The sequence below is a fragment of the Notolabrus celidotus genome, chromosome 9, assembly GCF_009762535.1.
Source record: "Notolabrus celidotus isolate fNotCel1 chromosome 9, fNotCel1.pri, whole genome shotgun sequence".
Classification (NCBI taxonomy): Eukaryota; Metazoa; Chordata; class Actinopteri; order Labriformes; family Labridae; genus Notolabrus; species Notolabrus celidotus.
Window position 1 is genome coordinate 34,696,549 of NC_048280.1, and position 18,682 is coordinate 34,715,230.

At 42.2% G+C, this 18,682-nt stretch overlaps 1 protein-coding gene across 3 annotated transcripts in view; it reads right to left on the minus strand.

The window, feature by feature from the left end:
* The window catches only part of sh3glb2a (SH3-domain GRB2-like endophilin B2a), a 47,306-nt gene extending 30,417 nt beyond the window's left edge, over positions 1–16,889 (minus strand). For all 3 annotated transcript variants that reach the window (XR_004632557.1, XM_034692866.1, XM_034692867.1), the window contains exons 1-5: positions 16,714–16,889; positions 14,855–14,996; positions 5,667–5,795; positions 4,566–4,699; positions 1,362–1,454 (exon numbers count right to left, since the gene is read on the minus strand). Coding sequence is in view for 2 of the 3 variants with exons in the window: in XM_034692866.1 (XP_034548757.1) it covers positions 1,362–1,454; positions 4,566–4,699; positions 5,667–5,795; positions 14,855–14,996; positions 16,714–16,776 (561 nt within the window). In the remaining variant the exon portion in view is untranslated. The remainder of the gene's footprint in view (positions 1–1,361; positions 1,455–4,565; positions 4,700–5,666; positions 5,796–14,854; positions 14,997–16,713) is intronic.
* Positions 16,890–18,682: the final 1,793 nt, after the last annotated feature.

An 18,682-nucleotide genomic window follows, 5' to 3' on the forward strand; every position in this document is an offset into this window, starting at 1 on the left:
TCAGAGAAACACATTAGATTTGAAATGTCTCAAAGACATTAACAGTTTTATTTTGTACACAAATGTAAAGAAAACTGTTTTTTTGTTGAAGTTTGAAAACAGTTGTAGTAAATATTATTATTTTCAATCAATATAATGTTAAAAATGGTGCCTAATTTTTATTTTTCACAAGTTATATGCTCTTATCACCAACTTGCATAATAATTTAGAACACAGTGTATATGGGGCGTGCTTAGACCGCTTGGCCAAATGCGCCCTAATTTCTTTATCTTTTATTATAAAGATTTTGTTGTTTATAATTTTCAGCTTCAGCTAGGAGCCCAACAACAGCAGTAATGTTTGTTTGTCCAACCTGATCTCCTAGATTCTTTAAAAATATTTAAAATGCTGGATTTCCCCTTCCGGTTATTTCCTCTGCCGCCTGCGTTAACAATAATTAAATAGAAGCTCTCAGATTCATTCCTTATCTCAAAGACTCTGCAACTGCCAGCATACTTTCACATCAGGTGTGTCACCATTCATAAAAGAAAGGTGCAGAGAAGTGATGTAACACTACTGTATGTAAACATTTCTCCAGCAACATAGAAACTCGTGACTCATTGCTCCAGTTCACCGCGCTGACTCATCCACTATAAATAGTGCAGTCAGAGATATTGGGGACTATTGCGAGGCACGTCAGGAGGAGCTTATCATGCGCATGCCAACATGCAATCGTGTAGCAAAAGTCTGACTTTTTCAGTCTGCTGTCGTTTGAAGACAAGAAATGTTCTGATTAAAGTCAGACTTTTTTAAAACTGTGTTCCACAGAGAAACAAAAAGAAGCTTCAAGAAAGCAGAAGGGTTCGGGGAAATCTACTCCTCGTTAAATCAGATAGATGATCGCCTTTTATTCAGACGTATTTATTGGTTTGAACACAATTCAAACGGATTGTGTCGTAATCATAAGAAATGCTTTTGAATCTTTGTACCAACAGCTGTCATCACTGCACACTTTCTGATGTTCTGGTTTTGAAAACATCTTAAGGCCTGAGGAGGAATAACACTGAAGCAAATTTCTGGTCCAAGTTGTTTTTCAGTCCATCGCTCCTCGTTTCCACAGATTGATAAATGTGTTCATGTCCCCACTAATTTAATGCAAGGGGACAATTGATTTGAAGCAAATGGAGCAGGAAAAATAACCCAAAATGTTGCATCATACAGATAATCTTGAGGAATGGTGTTAATACTCACTTCACCCTCGCACTGCAAAGGTTGTGACATAATAACAGTTAGTATTGGGTAGTGCCAGCACGGCCAAAGCTTTATTACACTCAGGAATGGTCTCAGGGTAGGACAGGATGAGTACGCACAAAATGACTCACAGTGGCTTTGGCCTCGGCCTGCTTGGCCTTCTTCAGACGGGTCTTGCAGGCATCCAGGTCCAGGCGAAGGTTCTCCAGAAGGCGCCGTTCTTTCTGAGTACACACACAGTGACACATTCAGGAAGCCGCCAAGCTGAGCGATGAGCAACCATGAGGAATCCAGAAGCAGACATTAGTTTCAGACATTAGAGGGATACATGGTCGCACCAGAGTGTGCAACGATGCTGACCTCTAGTGGTCACATTCAGCATTTTCAGGGACCAACTTCTAATGGTGAACAAGGAGAGATTAATCGTGATACAGGGGAAAAAATGGAACATTTTCATGAGTAGTTGTGACATCCATGAAGGGATCCTGGACGTTTGAGAGCTCCAAACTTTCAACTAGATTGATCAGGCCATGTTTGGCCTCGCTGTACACAGATCTGGATGATTATCAGCACAAACGAGGCTTTACAATCAATCTGTTGGCCGTCGTTTTACATTCTGACTTGCCAGGATTTTTATTTGTTGATATCAAGCTGAGTGTATAGCAGCGGGGATGAGGATCTGCACCTCCAAGTCTGAGGCCATGGTGCTCAGCCGGAAAAAGGTGGCTTACCTACTCGGGGTTGGAGACGGAATCGGCTAGCATCTGAAGTGATGCAGACGCTGTACCTGTGAAACATTACCCTAACCTATGGTCACGAGCTGTGGGTAGTGACCAAAAGAACAAGATCACGAATAAAAGCGGCGGAAATGAGCTGTCTCTGCAGGGTGTCTGGGCTCGGCCTTAGAGAGAGGGTCAGGAGCTCAGACATCAGGGAGAGGCTCAAAGTAGAGCCGCTGCTCCTCCATGTTGGGAGGAGCCGGATGAGGTGGTTCGGGCATCTGGTCAGGATGCCTCTCGGACGTCTCCCTGGGGAGGTGTTTCGGGCATGTCCGACTGGGAGGAGGCCACCGGGAAGACCCAGGACATGCTGGCGAGACTATATCTCTCAGCTGGCCCGGGAACGCCTCAAAAAGAGCTGGTGGAAGTGGCCGGGGAGAGGAGTGTCTGGGCGTCACTGTTGAGACTGCTGCCCCCGCGACCCAGATTAGCGGAGGAAGATGGATGGATGGATGGATGGATGGATGGATGGATGGATGGATGGATGGATGGATGGATGGATGGATGGACAGGGATATCCATAAAGGGATCCTGGGTGTTTTAGAACTCCAGACTTTCAACTCGATTGATCAGGCCATGTCTGAGATCGTGATTCAAAGATCTGGGTGATTGTCAGCTACATACGAGGCGTTACAATTAAACTGCTGGCAGTCATTTTACATTCTGACTTGAAGGGCTTTCTATTTGTTGATATCAAGCCAGCCCTTGGAAAACTTTTATTACAAATGGGCGACAACGGTTTCAGTAATTAAGTCGTAATATTACGAGAATAACGTCAATTATTCGAAAAAGGTCATCATTTTATGCTAAGAGCCTCCTGCAGCCAATCAAACTGAAATGGGGAATGTGGAACTACTATCCTAATAATTTTAGCACAGCAGCACAGCAGAGTCATGAGCATCAGGACTCTGAATCGATTGTGCAACAAACTGAGTCTGTTATTAAGACAGGAAAGCGTACAGGAAGCTTGTGCTCGCTTCTACAAGAGGATCCACGTCCCTGGTTTTAGAGCAGGCTGATCTTTTGACATCCTCCTGTGTGATATTTCAGCCCTCATCCTCAGTCATAGAGCCATCACCCCAACCCCTAAAAATCAATGAACTGAGCTGTAACTCTGCTGTTGGCTGCATGCGCCAACCGTGCATGCAGCCTGTTAGAGTCGCTCCTCTTCGATCATTCTTCTTTCTGATTTTTCTTCTCTTTCTTCATCAAACTTTGTCTGATTTTTCTCTAGCAGTTTGTTGAAGTTGTGACCTCTTTTGGCCTTCCATTGGTGAGAGTTGTGGACTGTTTTTCATGATGAAATCACCAACTTTAACTTTTACTCGCATTAACTCTGCTTGGTTTGTTTTTACTCATGCTCAGATGGTTGAGCTGTAGCCGGCCATTGATGTTCCTGCAGAGCTCTGGAGATTTAGGAAGCATAGAGGCAGAGGAGGCACAGAGCTACGAGGGAGGAGAGCTGGTATAAGAAGAGGAGACCAAAGTCGTGTCTCTCCTCTCTCATCATGGGCAACGTGAGATCTCTGGATAATAAGATGGACGAGCTAACAGGACTAGCCAGGAGTCAGATGGAGATTTGGGAATGTAGCATGGTGTGCTTCACAGAAATGTGGCTGCATCAGGATATTCCCAACCCACAACGTCTCCGTTGACGGCTTCCAGACTGTCCGGGCAGACCGGGATAGCAGAGAGAGGGCTGTGGGCATCCGACCATATTATCTGCACAGGGAGATCTCACATGTCATACTGGTAGCTGTTTACATCTCCCCTCTGCCAACCAGACTAAGGCGTCCAACATTCTCAACGCTGACATAGCCAGACTCCAGACAGACCACCAGAGTGCCCTCTTCCTGATCTCCAGACAGACCACCAGAGTGCCCTCTTCCTGATCTCCGGGGACTTCAACCATGTATTTATTTTCTACATAACTTATTATTGTATTCGTATAACTGATTGTGTATAGTGCAACTGTAATGACTGAACTGGATTCATAAAGTATTTCTGGTTCTGATAAAGAGAAGTTTGTCTGATGATAACAAATCTAATGATTTTCCTTCTGATCTTAAGAAACCTGTCCATGTAACTCCCTAACTTACCTTTGACGTTAGCGCTGCACACTTTGTTGATATTTAGCAGCAGCTGTGTCGAACTTTGAGATTTATGCTCCTGAAAATGAAAAGACTTCAGAGCTCTTCTTGATTTCTTATGTTGTCATCTGTACAACAGACAATCTCCATCATCTGAAGAAACCTGATCCCTTAGAGCTCTTCACCAGGACGCCTGGTGGGCACATGTCCGCTGTGTCTTATTGCAGCACAAAGTATTCTGGGAAATAGATTTAGAAGAAAGCTCTAGCATAGACACAAAGTCAATGATTTTCTTATTATTGCACTATAAATAATGCAACATGACGACTAAGTGTTTGGCATTTGTCATGGGGGACTTGGATAACCGGCTTTGTATCATTTGCCAGAGAACATGTGAAGCTTTAAGGATCTACTTCCACATGTTCTGTCATCCACTGCATCAACAGAGACCACATCTCAAACTCACTGAAATGGTCCTCCAGTCTCCTTCCAGAAAGTTCCTGAGTGGGGTGAGAAAGCTGATGGCTGATGTCTGGAGGAACTCTCTCTCTGCTGCTCCTAATCTCCTCTCGCATTCTCCCACCTCGATCAGAGTGCTCCCTGCAAGAGACACGATTAAACGCCATCACTACAGAGTCTCCACATGCTCATCCGCTGCCTTATCGGGTCCATGGAGGTGCAGTGAAGGGATTTTAGACACGACTTGATCAAAAATGGATTGGTTTTTGAGACCTAAAGTCTCTAAAAGTAGTATGGGAGGTAGAACCTTCAGTTATCTGACTTCAGTTAGGCACCTCTCCTTTGGAATCATCTACCAGTCAGGGTCTGGGAGGCAGACACCCTCTCTACTTTCAAGAGTAGGCTTCAAACTTTCCTTTTTGATAAAGCTCATAGTTGGAGCTTTATTAAAAAGCTCTTAGTTATGCTGCTATAGGCTTAGACTGCCAGGGGGAACTGACACACTGGGATCCTATCTCCCCCCTTCCCCCGAACCCCCTCATCACTCACTTTAACTCTACCTGTCCCATTAAAGTTCCTAACCATAGACCTTTCTGGAGTCCCTGAGCTCCCTTGTCTCGTAGGTTCCTCTGGATCTCTGCTGTTGTGGACGTGCCAGACTCCAGCTGCTACAACTACTACTATCCGTCTCACCACTATCCTCTCTCTCTTACTTCCTCTCCCTCTATCCCTCTCTCTCAACATCTCAGTAGGTCTCAGCAGATGTGTGTCTAACATGAGTCTGGTCCTGCTGGAGGTTTCTGCCTGTTAAAGGAAGTTTGTCCTTGCCACTGAAACTTGCTAAATGCTGCAAAGTGCTCTGCTCATGGTGGATTAAGATGAGATCAGACTGAGTCCTGTCTGTAAGACGGGACTGGATCTTATCCTGTCTTGATGTTGGGTTTTTGGTTATAAAAGAACATAGAGTACGGTCTGGACCTGCTCTGTTTGGAAATAGTCTGAGGATCACACTTGTTCTGATTTGACGCTATATAAAGAAAGATTGATTGATTGATGTGCAGTGAAAACTGAGACGCCTCTTTGTCCGTTAAACGTGTTGACTACTGACCGTATGGAGTTCCTGGACCAAACTCCTTTGCTGCATCTTGCATGTATTGCCCCAGCAGCTCTGCGTTGGTAATTCTGGATGGCACCTTCCTGTCCAACTTTTCATAGAGAAATTCCTCAATTCTGGCACCTGCAGAGAAATTCATGGAGAGAATAAATCCACCACACAGTTAAAACTAAGTAGCTGAAACTCTGTGTTCATTATCCCCCAGGCTCATTAGTCATTTACTGACTCTCAGGGCTGAACCAGAGTATGAAACAGTTTTTCGCCTTTGACATTTAGTTTTTTTCAGTGACTCACATCTACCCCTGCAGACAGCTGATAAACATCCTCTGTCTGCTGAGCAGCAGACAGAGGATTACAGCTTGTTCCTCTTGTCGATCAGGAAGCTCTTAAAAAGTTTGGATGTAAATTTAGGGAACATTTTGCTTTCATCGTAGCCAGAAAAATCTTACAAACCGAAATTACATGTGAAGTGTTTTTCAGCTGAGTGGTTGGAAAATTCTGTTATCTGTTATGAAAGCTTTTTGTTTTTAACAGAGCATAGAGTGTAGAAAAATCACTCTGAAAACGTGTCTCTAGGAAGTGAACTCTGTATCTTACTGTATAGTGATGTTACATGTTGTTAGATTAATAATGCTGTCATCGACACAGCTCAAATATACATGTAAACTGATTTACCTGCTGTCCTCTCATTTCTGTATTGTAGCTGGAATTGTCACAAGTTCATCTTCAGTTTTGCCTTGGTTCTTCCCTGTGTTTAATCTGTATTAGTTCTCCTTTGTCTCTCTCGAGTGTTTAGTGATCCATGTCTCTTGTTGTGTTTTCTTTGTCTAGTCTTGTGTTTCCTGTTTTATTTTGTAGTTCTGAATCCCTGTGTGTCCAGTTTAGTTTGACTTCCAGTCCTTGTGTGTTTCCTTTTTGATAACCCTCATTAGTTTCACCTGTGTCCTGTGTTCACACCTGTGTTGATTACTCTGTGGTGCCCATGTTTCCCCTGTCCTGTGTGGGATCATTGCACGGTCTATTGTGTTTCCAGTGTTTTCTTTTGAATTCAGTTTCGTGGACATTTAAGTGAGTTCTGTTATTATTAAATCTCTATTTTCAGCACATGGGTCCTCCACTAAAATAAAGATTTAATAATAACAGAACAAAAGGTAATAATAATAATAATAATAATAATAATAATAATAATAATAATAATAATAATAATAATTAAAGCCACAAGCGGCGATGAACGGGCCCTCGCACACCTGCAGCCACCGCCTCCTGTGAGCCACCACCTCATGTGAGCCAATGCCTGATGTTTTGGTGAGATTTCGTGCATCTTAAAGCCCCCAAAAATCCATTTCCTGTTTAAGGCGAGACATGTGCATTTGAGGAACCACCTGAAAGTCTGCCACGCCTACAATTTTAGTCTGAACAGTGTGGCTCTAACAATTTTGAATCGTCAATGCTACTATAGAATGTGCGTGGTTTAGACTTGATTAGAGAACAGGCCTAGGGCAAGATCCCTAAATACGTACCCTTGGGAATCAGGCAAAAAACTGAAGAAAAAAAAGATGGCCGACTTGTTGGGATTTCACTATGACATTAGGAATCGCTTTTGTAGGTTTTGGCCTGATAGATATGGGAAAAAAATTCATGCATGTAGGTTGAACCGTGTTAAGTATGTGTGGTGCTGGAAGGAAGGTGGAGCTATTGAGCCATTTTTGAGACTTTGTGCACGGGACCATCAAAATATCAAATTTTTTGCCAATCCTGATGCATGTGCAACTTTTGGTGAGTTTTGGGGCATGATGAAGGCTCCAAAAAAGCAATTTACTTGGGTTGGTAGAAAGAAAGAAAGAAAGAAAGAAAGAAAGAAAGAAAGAAAGAAAGAAAGAAAGAAAGAAAGAAAAATCTTTTGGGTTCCAATAGAGCCTTTGCCGTCCTTGTCGGTGCTCGGGTCTTAATAATAATACATTTTATTTATGAAAGCGCTTTAAGAGTTTCTCTAAGACACTTTACAAGAAAATAAATTATACAAATAGAAAAGCAAAGGAAAGAAACAAAACAAAACATAAAAATTCAATCAATTAAAGGTTAAAAGCCTTTGTAAATAAATAGGTGGGTTTTGAGTCCGGATTTGAATGTGGTGAGTGAGAGAATCTAAGGTGTTGGGGGAGAGGGTTCCAGAGGGTTGGGGCAGCGACAGAGAAGGCCCTGTCCCCCCCAGGTTCGGTGTTTGGGTTTGGTGAGAGGGGTGAGGAGGTTGGGATTGGTGGAGCGGGGGTTGCGGGAGGGATTGTGTGGCTGCAGAAGGTCAGTGAGGTAGGAGGGAGCTAGATTATGGAGGGCTCTGCAGGTGATGAGGAGGATCTTGTACTGTATTCAGGAGGTGATGGGAAGCCAATGGAGGTTCTGGAGGACTGGGGTGATGTGGTCTCTGGAGCGGGAGTGAGTGAGGAGGCGTGCAGCTGAGTTTTGAATGTATTGTAATTTGTTGAGGAGGGTGTTGGGTGAACTGTAGAGGATGCTATTAAATAGTCGAGTCATTAGGTGAGAAAAGGTACAAACGAACGTACTAAAATGTCCAAGAAACACAGGTGTGGACACAGGACACAGCTGAAACTAATGAGGGTAATCAAAAAGGAACGAAACACACAAGGACAGGAAGTCACACTAAACAAGGAACACAGGGATCAAGGACACAAGACCAGACTAAGAAACACAAGAAAATACAACAAGAGAAACGGGGTAAGGTTTGTTATTCTGTCCATGTTTTTGCAATGAAATGCTCCAGTCAAAGAGATGAAATGAAGTCAGACTGCTCCAACATTATGGGCTTAACAAAGAAGCATCACATCTGATAAGAGTGCTCAGGTGCTCTTTAAATGTCCAACATATACTTATCACACAAGAACTGCAAATTACACCACAGAAAAGTCCATTAGGCTTGGGTGGTATCCTTCAGACATCTCAATCAGTACTGAAACGAATGACTGATGTGAAAGAGGTTATTCATAGGGTGAGATAAATCTTAAGAACAGACTGAACTATGACGCAGAGTCACAGAGGACAGTTTGTTTCAGGTGCGTAGATAAAGTTTGACATGGATTCTGCACCAGGAGCCGCCAGTCACATGACACAGGGTCAATGATGTCCAGATCACTTTATTCAAAATACCACCAAAGTCTAATTTTCATTAGGAGTGATGATTCACAGATAGAATAGTGATGGATGAGTTGAGAACTACAAAGCTGGATTTATGGTGAACATGTTTTTCACAAGTGCACGTTGAAGCCAGGAGGTTCATGGGACAATATCTGGTTTTTGTGTCTTTCCTGAAATGATGGTACAAAATATAGAGAAGTTATTTTTTTATTTTCATCCTGTCCAGGTCTTTCTGGACGTTAGGGTGGCTGGGGAGTGCAATGCAAATTTACAAAGGATGCACCGCTTTTATGAACAAAACGTCAGATTCTGACGGAAAAATCATTTACCAAATTATTGCTATTTTTCAAATTTTAGAGGGCTGATATTTAAAATAACACATCATATCAAGCTGTAATTGGCTGAATGACACTATGAGGTTGTCCACTATTAGTCTGAACTATAATGACTCGGAGAAAACTGTGATTTGTTCGTAATCTCTGATTGGAAATATCCAGAATTATCATTTTTTCAAATTTTGTTTGGCTTTTATTTTGAAAGGACACATCAGAATGTCCTGTGATTGGCAGGACAGTCGCTGGCTGTTTTTGAAACCGCCTGCTACTTACTACAAATGTATTATTGTGAAGAAGACAAGACAAATATAACTTGCCCTCCATTTATTTTGTAAAACACCTGTAAACTTTTCCCCATTAAATAAAAACAACATTCAACAGTAAATGTACTGCATGTGCAAAGCACCCTATCTGTGGGCCCAGTCCTGCCTCATTCACTGCATTTCATGGCATGGCAAGTGAAGGAGCAGAGGAACTTCAAAAGTTTCACTCCATTCTTCTTTCAATCGCTGATTTTCACCGTCCACTTTTCTTTGAGCTGCAAACTGACCACACCGTTTTCGTGCATTCTACGGTCCTACAGCTGGCAAAGTGTCAATATATGAACTGCTCAATAAACGAAAGTGGAAGTTAAAACTCGCAGCATTGGACTCTAAGTGACCCAGTAACAGCCTGTCTGTGTATCATTGACATGGAGACAAGTCCCAGTTAACACACAGTGACCCGACCAAAACAGAGTGGAGGAATAACAGTTCGGGGGCCATAAATAGGCGGCCGGATGGGGGCCGCCAATTGACGGCCTCTGGTCTAGTGGGTGCACGACGGAATTTCATAACGTGGCTCAAGCACATTCAGCATTCACTGTATTTCACAGGGAAACCAAAATGCTCCCACACATGTGACTTACAAGATGCAGGAGGTTTTTCAAGTTCCTCTGCTCCTTCACTTGCCATATACCGCTGTGCTTGACGAGTGAGTGTGGATTGAACGAGCGGTCATCACGTGAACACGCACAACTTTTTTTTTTTTTCATCAACCAATCCACGGACCATGTCCATGCCGAACCGTGGAGAGGCATCCGCACAGATCACAGATCAACGATGATCCGTTGCACCTCTAGCTCTTTGTAATTTTGTTTCTGGTAAAAATGTTCCGTCTCTTTAAAAGTGTTTCTGATTTTGTAAATTTGTTTTCTTCTTGTTAAAAGTGTTTCAATGTCATTTTGTTTTATAAAATGTAAAAATATTTTCCAAAATGTAAATTTGTCTCCAACTTTGTAAAAGTGTTTCATCCTTTGTGAATTTTCATTGCACTTCCCAGCCACCGTAGGATGTTGATAAAGGATCAGAGAAATCACTAAGTTAGAAATACTTCCTCAGATCAACATCTTCTTCTTCAGTAAATTACTTACCAATGAACGGGGTTAAGACAAGGTTTAGCAAACAAACAAACTGGCTGACACTTTACGTGCTACTTGTGAAAAACTGTGTCTGTAGGTCAGAAATCTGCAGCTACAACTACTGTGCAAGAAAAGATGTGCACATAAATACTCCACAAACACACATCACTACACACTTTCATAGGTTTCTACATGTATCAGGATTAGGATTATCTGATGACAGTATAAACATGATCAGTACAAAGTGTGGAAGTGGTAGAAAAACAAGAAGCTACATCTGTTAAAGTACAGAAGGCTTGTTTAATATAGGATCTTTATCCTTTGCTCTAAAGCCCAACACTTTGCTATCAGCACAAATGTTTTCAGATGTTATAAATAAGAAGATCGCCTTTTTTTCTTGATTATTTAAACAAAATGATACTTCAATAATTTGAGTCTTTGTCCAGGTCGAATCTCTGCCAGTGGTTAAACTGTCATTTGAAGCTTATATTTAAAGTATTGTTGACATACTTCTTGAACTTTCCATTCTTCTTTGCAAAACTGAATCCCTGGAGATCTCTGACTGCTGACAATAACCATCTGTATCTTTCTGTAAGTGATACTAAAGGTGCCATTGTAATTATCTGTGTAAGGCAAATGATGACTTGACTACAACAAGTGTTTCTGCTGCTGAATCTTGACCTGAAATACTGACAGTTCAGCCTCTTTATGGTCTTGACTTAACACTGACGGTTGCTAACAAATCTTCTTCAGATCTTAATATCATTTCATTTCATTTCTAGACTATGAAAACAAAAACAGCAACTGCAGAGTGTTATATTGCTCAGCTAAGGTCAGTAAAATAGAGTAAAAGGGGGGTTCAAACAATAATTTGTCTATATATTAGTGTTCATAAACTTTGTTTCTGTGCTGATAGTAAAAGGCATGAAAAGTTTCTACAGCAGAGCACTCAAATAAGGAGACCGGATACTCACCAGTGTGATCGACTGTAGCATGGAGAATCAAAAAGTCACAAGTTAGAGCTCCCTATCCTCCAATATGTCCCCCCATATCACTGCACATCTACAAAAGTAATGCTAGGAAATATGTAGGTCCAATTTTGTTGGTATTTTGGATCATGCATGTGAAACCATAGAACCTAGTTTCTTAAAGGTGCAGTGTTGTGAAATGGGAATATTAGCGACATCTAGCGGTCAGATCAAGCAGCAACCTCCGGCCACGAGGATTGAAGCCAATGCGGAAGTGTTAAAAGTGACATATCACGCTTTTTTCATCAATATATATTGGTCTAAGAGGTCCCCAAAACATGTCTTTAAAGTTTATGCTCAAAAAAACACTTTGAAATCAGATTTTGGCATGCCTGAAGAACCCTCTTCTTCAGCCCTCCTCAGAACACTCTGTTTTCTCTCTGACCACGCCCCCTCAGGAAGTGGATGTGGCCTCGGCTCTCCGGCATGTTGATCTAATGTTTACATGTTGGCTGAATATACACGGCTGCTCACAGACCCGCGTTACTTCAACCCTCTGAATCTGATCCTGAAGGAGAGGCGCCTGCAGCAGGACCTTTCTGAACCATTGGTCACAGATTTAGTGTTTCTTGTTGTTTTATTTGTCAGTATGTCGACGTTTGTCTTGGTACACAGCTACCAACATGTAGCTATTTGGCTATGCTAACTAGCGCTAGCACTTATCCATGATAAATAAAAATCATCCACTAGATCTTCAAATCTGCAGACGTGGGGAGTAAAACCGATCTTTGTGTTTATTAAGACAGCCTACAACTAGCATGCCTCCCTCCTAAGCTCCTTGTTAGCACACATGTGTGCAGGGAATGAAAAACAGAGGAGGGGTTGAGTTGTATTTTATACAGTCTATGGGCTGAACAAGCTCTGAGCTCTGACTCCGTGACAGACCGGATATTGTTGTGACGTAGCAAAAACACAGAAGTCTGAAACGGCTGGTTTCAGCACACATTAACAGAAAGGTGGAAAAATCAGAACAGGGGCAGAATGGATTTTTTTCAGTCTCGGGGGGGTTTGTAGACATGCCAGGGACACATATTTCAGGTAAAGAACCATTAAAAAGTCGATTTTGCATGATATGTCACCTTTAAAAACTGCAGTTCATCGAGTGTCCACTAGAGGCTGGCTCGGGAAGTACCAGAAATCACATACACACCTATTAAAAAAAGCCGATCTTTACAGCAGACATACAGACGTTTACAGCCTGGTTCAAAAAAACGAGTGTAGTCTGGATAGCGCATTTCTCAATCGGCACACACTGTATTTTGTTGATAAGATTTTAAGATTAAGAGATTTCCATTCACAGCTGACTTGATTGACAGGCGAGAACATTGTAGCTGTTGGCTAGAAGGCTCAAAGCCCCGCCTCTTTACGTCATAATCGCTCAACAGAAGTTAGGTTGAGTTCAGCATTTCCAATATGGCTCCCGCCAACGATCAGTTTCAAAACAGCGTTTCAGAAACAGATGGGTGACGTCAGAGATACTACGTCCATTATCTATGTTGATGTAACTCTAGTATTCTGTTGTTGTCCGTCCCGATTTTGCTTTATTTCTTCCAGTTTTCTTTCTTTTATTTTGGATTATGTAGTCTATAATATCCGTGGTCCTCCCACAAAATGTTTTCCTCTTTTTGTCCGCTCTGAGCTGCTGTAGCAACATAATGGCGGTTCATGAGTATAATAATAATAAAGTATATATAAAGTATAATAATAAACATACTTATTCAAAGTTTATAAAAAGAGAATTATAGCTTTATATATGTGAGTATAAACACACATTTTAACATACTTGTGAATATTATATCTCATTTTCACCAAATCTGTTGATGAATGCTGCAAACTTCTACACACTGTACCTTTAAGTGAAGTCAGCCTGCATTCTTTTACATGGCCTGTAGGGGGGGGGGGGCGTGATTTTATAAAGAATACTGCCTGTAGTTATAGCTATTGAAACCATGAGTAACATTGGTATATACATTTCATTTTTATTCTTATCTTTATGTATCTACTTTTATTTTCTTACTTTTACTTATTTAAACGTATCGATTTGTGCTTGTGTCTGTGTTGCTGCAACAACTGAATTTCCCCCCGGGGATCAATAAAATGTTATCTTATCTTACCACTTGTGCTAAAATTACTATCACTACTTCTACAACTTCAGTAACTGTTTTCTTGAAGATTCAGAGTGAGTCAGAAGAATATGTGTCATTTTTCCAACAGTTTTCTGAAGTTCAGCTTTAGTTTATCAGGTGTAGTGTTGAGTAAATTAACTTCTTTAACCCTGTTTGTGTTACATACCAAAACTCTAATGAGTGACAGTGAGATCGAAACACAGCAGATGGCATGCCAAATCGATGTCAGGGCATATGCAGGGGCTGGAAGTCTGCCAGGTGCAGCTGCCCCTAGTTTTGGAACGACATGCTGGTATAGAGATCATTTCTGCAAGGATATCTCTGTAATTATTTTATGTGTCATCACAGCGGTGCTGGATAAACGTTATAAAACACGTGACACTCAAACCAAAGAGATAACCATTGGTTAATTTACATCACGTGTTTCACTAACTGTCATCCATCCATTGTCTTGACCGCTCATCCCGTTAGGGGTCACGGGGGTCGGAGCCTATCCCAGCTGGCTTTGGGCGGAAGGCAGGGTACACCCTGGACAGGTCACCAACCTATCACAGGGCTAACACAGAGAGACAGACAACCATTCAGTGAGCATGTTTTTGGACTGTGGGAGGAAGCTGGAGTACCTGGAGAGAGCTCACGCATGCACGGGGAAAAATGCAAACTCCACAGAAAACCTGCCCGGCCAGGGATTCGAACCAGGAACCTTCTAGCTGTGAGGCAACAGCGCTACCCACTGCACCACCGTGCAGCCCTCACTAACTGTCAATAAAGATATATTTTCATGTATAAAATTGTGGCACTAAGTGACGTAAAGCAAAACCTCTAGTGCATATTTTAATAATCATTATGGGGGTGGAGCATGGGTGGTGCTGGTATGACAGCCACTGGCCTTTCCCTTTTGAGGCACCTGGATGACTGGGCAGGCCACTGAGGACCAACATGTGATGGGAGCTACTCCTGTGGCAGACCGCCAACCCCGGCAAATGCCGACATAGACGTGGCATGCCACTCTGTAGCTAGTGGCATGTCATCTGCTGTGTTTTGATCTCGGCGCTACTGACTCTTATTTTGAGGAACAAAAAACATGCATCCTAAAAGTACACTTCCTATCTATGTTGATGTAAAAGTTATACTGAAGTCGTACTTGGGTTGGGCTGCAGCAGGACCTCAGTCTGTCTGTAGATTTTATCAGTCCAGTGTTTGGTGCAGTCTGCACGGCTCATCAGGCTCTCAAAGTGGGCATCCAACTCTGTCTTCTCCGCCTGTCCCAGCTTCTCCTCTGTGAACTGAGGCAGAGCACACACACACACACACACACACACACACACACACACACACACACACACACACACACACACACACACACACACACACACACACAGACAGAAGTCTCAAGGGTGAAGTTCTGAGGTACACATGTCACTCTGGTTTGAATGTGTTGACACCATGCAGTTGACATTAGGGGTGTAACGATTCATCTAATACATTGATTTATATTCCTATGATCTGACTACATCGATCTGTGCTCGGCAAGTTGGCCTTCTGGATGACATATATCGATCTAACATCATTTTAAAAGGTAAGAAATTGATTGGGTTCAGAAGATATCAAGATTACGAGTTATTGCCCAAATAAGGTCATGACTGACTTGACATAGCTGTTGGCTAGGAGGCTCAAACCCCGCCTCTTTATGTCACACTGCCTGGTTGAGTTCCGCATTTCCAATATGGCTGCTGCCGTCGATTGGCTTCAAAACAGCGATCAGGAACAGATAGGTGACCTCACGGATACTATGTCCATTATTTATACAGTCTATGGATTTCACACAACGCCGACCATCCAGGCGCCTCTTACAGTGTTCCTGCTGCAGCAGCAGCATTTTTAATCAGAGACTAGGACAAAACTCGGCTCATTAATTGTTGTTTACTTGTTTGTTTATATCCCAAATTAAGAGAGCTGCAGGAGGATTAAGTTGAGACTCTCTCGCTCCGACTATCTGCCCTCTTTATAACCGCTCCTGTGTGTGTGAATGACCAGCAAGTAAGTTGTGTGTCCTGTTATTATAAAGAGACAGAGAACTGACTTTCTCCCATCCGCAGGCGTTCACGTGTGTTCATTGATAAACTCCTGAAAGAGCAATTAGACGCCATGAGCACGTGTCAGCTAATATATCTAATCACCTATATAATCCTGTTTCTGTTCATTTCATGTTAAATGAAATAAATATGTTAAATTAAACAAATTTGTGATTTTATAATTAAATAAATTAACATTTATTACCACATAAAAACACAAAAGTACCGAAAATTGGTACCGTTGAGTACCGGTACCGATTCCCAAGTACCAGGTATCGGTACCGTATCGGTTCAAGTGTGAAAGGTACCCCTCCCTAGTTACACCCCTAGTTGACACATTAGTTCACCTTTATAATAAGAGAGGCCAGGTGAAAGTCATAGGGACAGCTATTGTAGTTAATGTCTGTCCATAAGTCCAATGTTGTTCATCAGTTAACACTGTCAGCTGAGAGTGAACGTGATGACGTCACGGCGTCGTGCAGGGTCCGGTTCACGACCTACACATCAGGCTCTGTCTGACAGCAGTTTCCGTGTCCCCTCTCCCCCTCAAACTGATCCACATAAAGGACATTTAATGAATAAAACACACTTTAACTTCAATCTGGAGACTAACTCTGTTTATAACACTCACTACAGACCTGCTCGTCTGCTTTCCCTGAGAGATAACGTTACTGGACGAGTTAGCTAACAACACAGCCAGCTGTAGCATCTGGACAGCGCCGTTTGTCCCCATGTAGGCCTAATATCACCTTAACTGTCACCTTAACTGTTACCTGGTGATAAACATGCTCGGTTATCTGTGTCTGAGTTTGAGTTATGTTTGCTTGGAAGTCCAAAACCCAGCAGAGTCAGGTAACTGTAGCTAATATTGGTGATAGTAACAGCTGGCTGTCAGAATGAGAAGCAGCCCGAGGAGAAGCTCTCTTACCTGGACAGCTCGAGTGAAGAACAGGCCGGCCCCTGAGGCTAACTTCTTCACGTTAAAGTCCATCCTGTTTGTTTTAATATCTGTTTAAACACCTTAACGTTAATATGAGGCAGAGAACACGACACAGCGGCTGGATGTGATGATGGTACACGCCAAGAGTCACGTGACCGCGGGGGGGGACTGGGCCGTGTGACGTCACTGATGTAACAGGCTATAAAAGCAAATGAAGTCCATGTCCAGCAGGACTGAGAGGTTTCCACTGACATTTAGCAGCTAACGCTCAGTCCCTGCATCCTGCTGAATATTTATGAGACCATTTGGAACCTAAATTATGAAAAAGGAAAACACAAAAATAATTTATTTACATATTATTGACTATATTACATATTTAACATAACATAATGAACTACAGGGGCATCAAGAACGGCATTTTTGTGCGTATTATATAGTTTGGGGGCATCCAGAGGGTCCTTTTTCTATGGTTTATACATTTGAGGTGCAACGAGCAAGGGCGTCATAGTGGGAAAGTGGGACTGACTACCTTGGGCCCAAGTGGGTCCCTTACTGAGAGAGAGAGAGAGAGTCCTTTACTCGTCCCACAACGGGGAAATTCAAGTGTCACAGTAACAAAGTAGACAAAGTGCAAAATAAATATATAAAGCAAACAAGAGCCTATAAAGAACAATTATTAAAAAGTTATTAGCAATTCAAATTAAAATTAAAGAGGTAAAAGATTAGCATATTTTACACACACACGCACACACACACACACACACACACACACACACACACACACACACACACACACACACACACACACACACATATTGTTGGTTATAGAGTCTGACCACTGCAGGAAGAAAAGACCTGCAGTATCTCCCCGTGAGACACCGCGGGTGAAGAAGTCTGTCACTGAACGAGCTACTTCATGTTGTTATGGTCTCCTGGAGGGGGTGTGACGTGTTGTCCATTAGAGAAGACAGCTTTGCTATCATCCTCCTGTCAGCCACCACCTCCACAGAGTCCAGCAGGCAGCCCAGGACAGAGCTGGCCTTCTTCACCAGTCTGTTCAGCTTCTTCCTGTCGGCAGCAGAGATGCTGCTTCCTCAGCAGACCACTCCAAAGAAGATGGCTGATGCCACCACAGAGTCAAAGAAGGACTTCAGAAGAGCCCCCTCCACACCAAAAGACCTGAGTCTCCTGAGCAGAAAGAGTGGGCCTGAAATAAAATGTGTTTTCTACTACGCTTTTCTTTTGTTTCGTTATAACTGCAATAAGATAACTAAAATTGTCTGAATGAATAAACAAACATTCAGAATTCCTTTCTGGAAATTCTTTTGGGCTCCGTGAGACACACGTCTCATGCCTAAAGTGGGGAATTGTCAGATTTTCTTATGGCATCTAGTGTGGCTGAATCTGATTGAAAGTATTTGACTTCATAAGGTTAAATTAGACCAAATAATGCCCCCTTATTGTTATTGAACAAGTCACTTGGCTTCAAATAATCTTGTTTAAAGAGGTGGACAGTCTGAAGGTCAATATTGTGCAGTTACATTTGGAGAAATTGTAAAAAAAAAATAATAATAATATTGATATGTGGCTTAGATTTGAGTCAGTTAACCAGGATAGTTTTAAGCATGTATTTTTGTTTAATGCAACTAAACCAGTATTATAGCAACAATGTTATATTTGGTAGGGTTGGCTGTGGTGATGGGGCACACTGAGATATCTTTTCAGAGGGAACTTTTTATGTTTGATACATTTAAGGGACATCCAGAGGTCACTTTTTCTATTTTTCATAAATTTAAGGGGCAGACATGGGGCACTTTTTCTGCGTTTTAGCTTTTTTGTGGGCATCCAGATGGCACTTATTCTACCCCTTATATCAGGGCCGTCAAAATTATTTAAGAAATAGAAAAAAGACAAATGGAGAATGAAAAAAGACTTAAGGTTTTAAGGGTTTCAACAA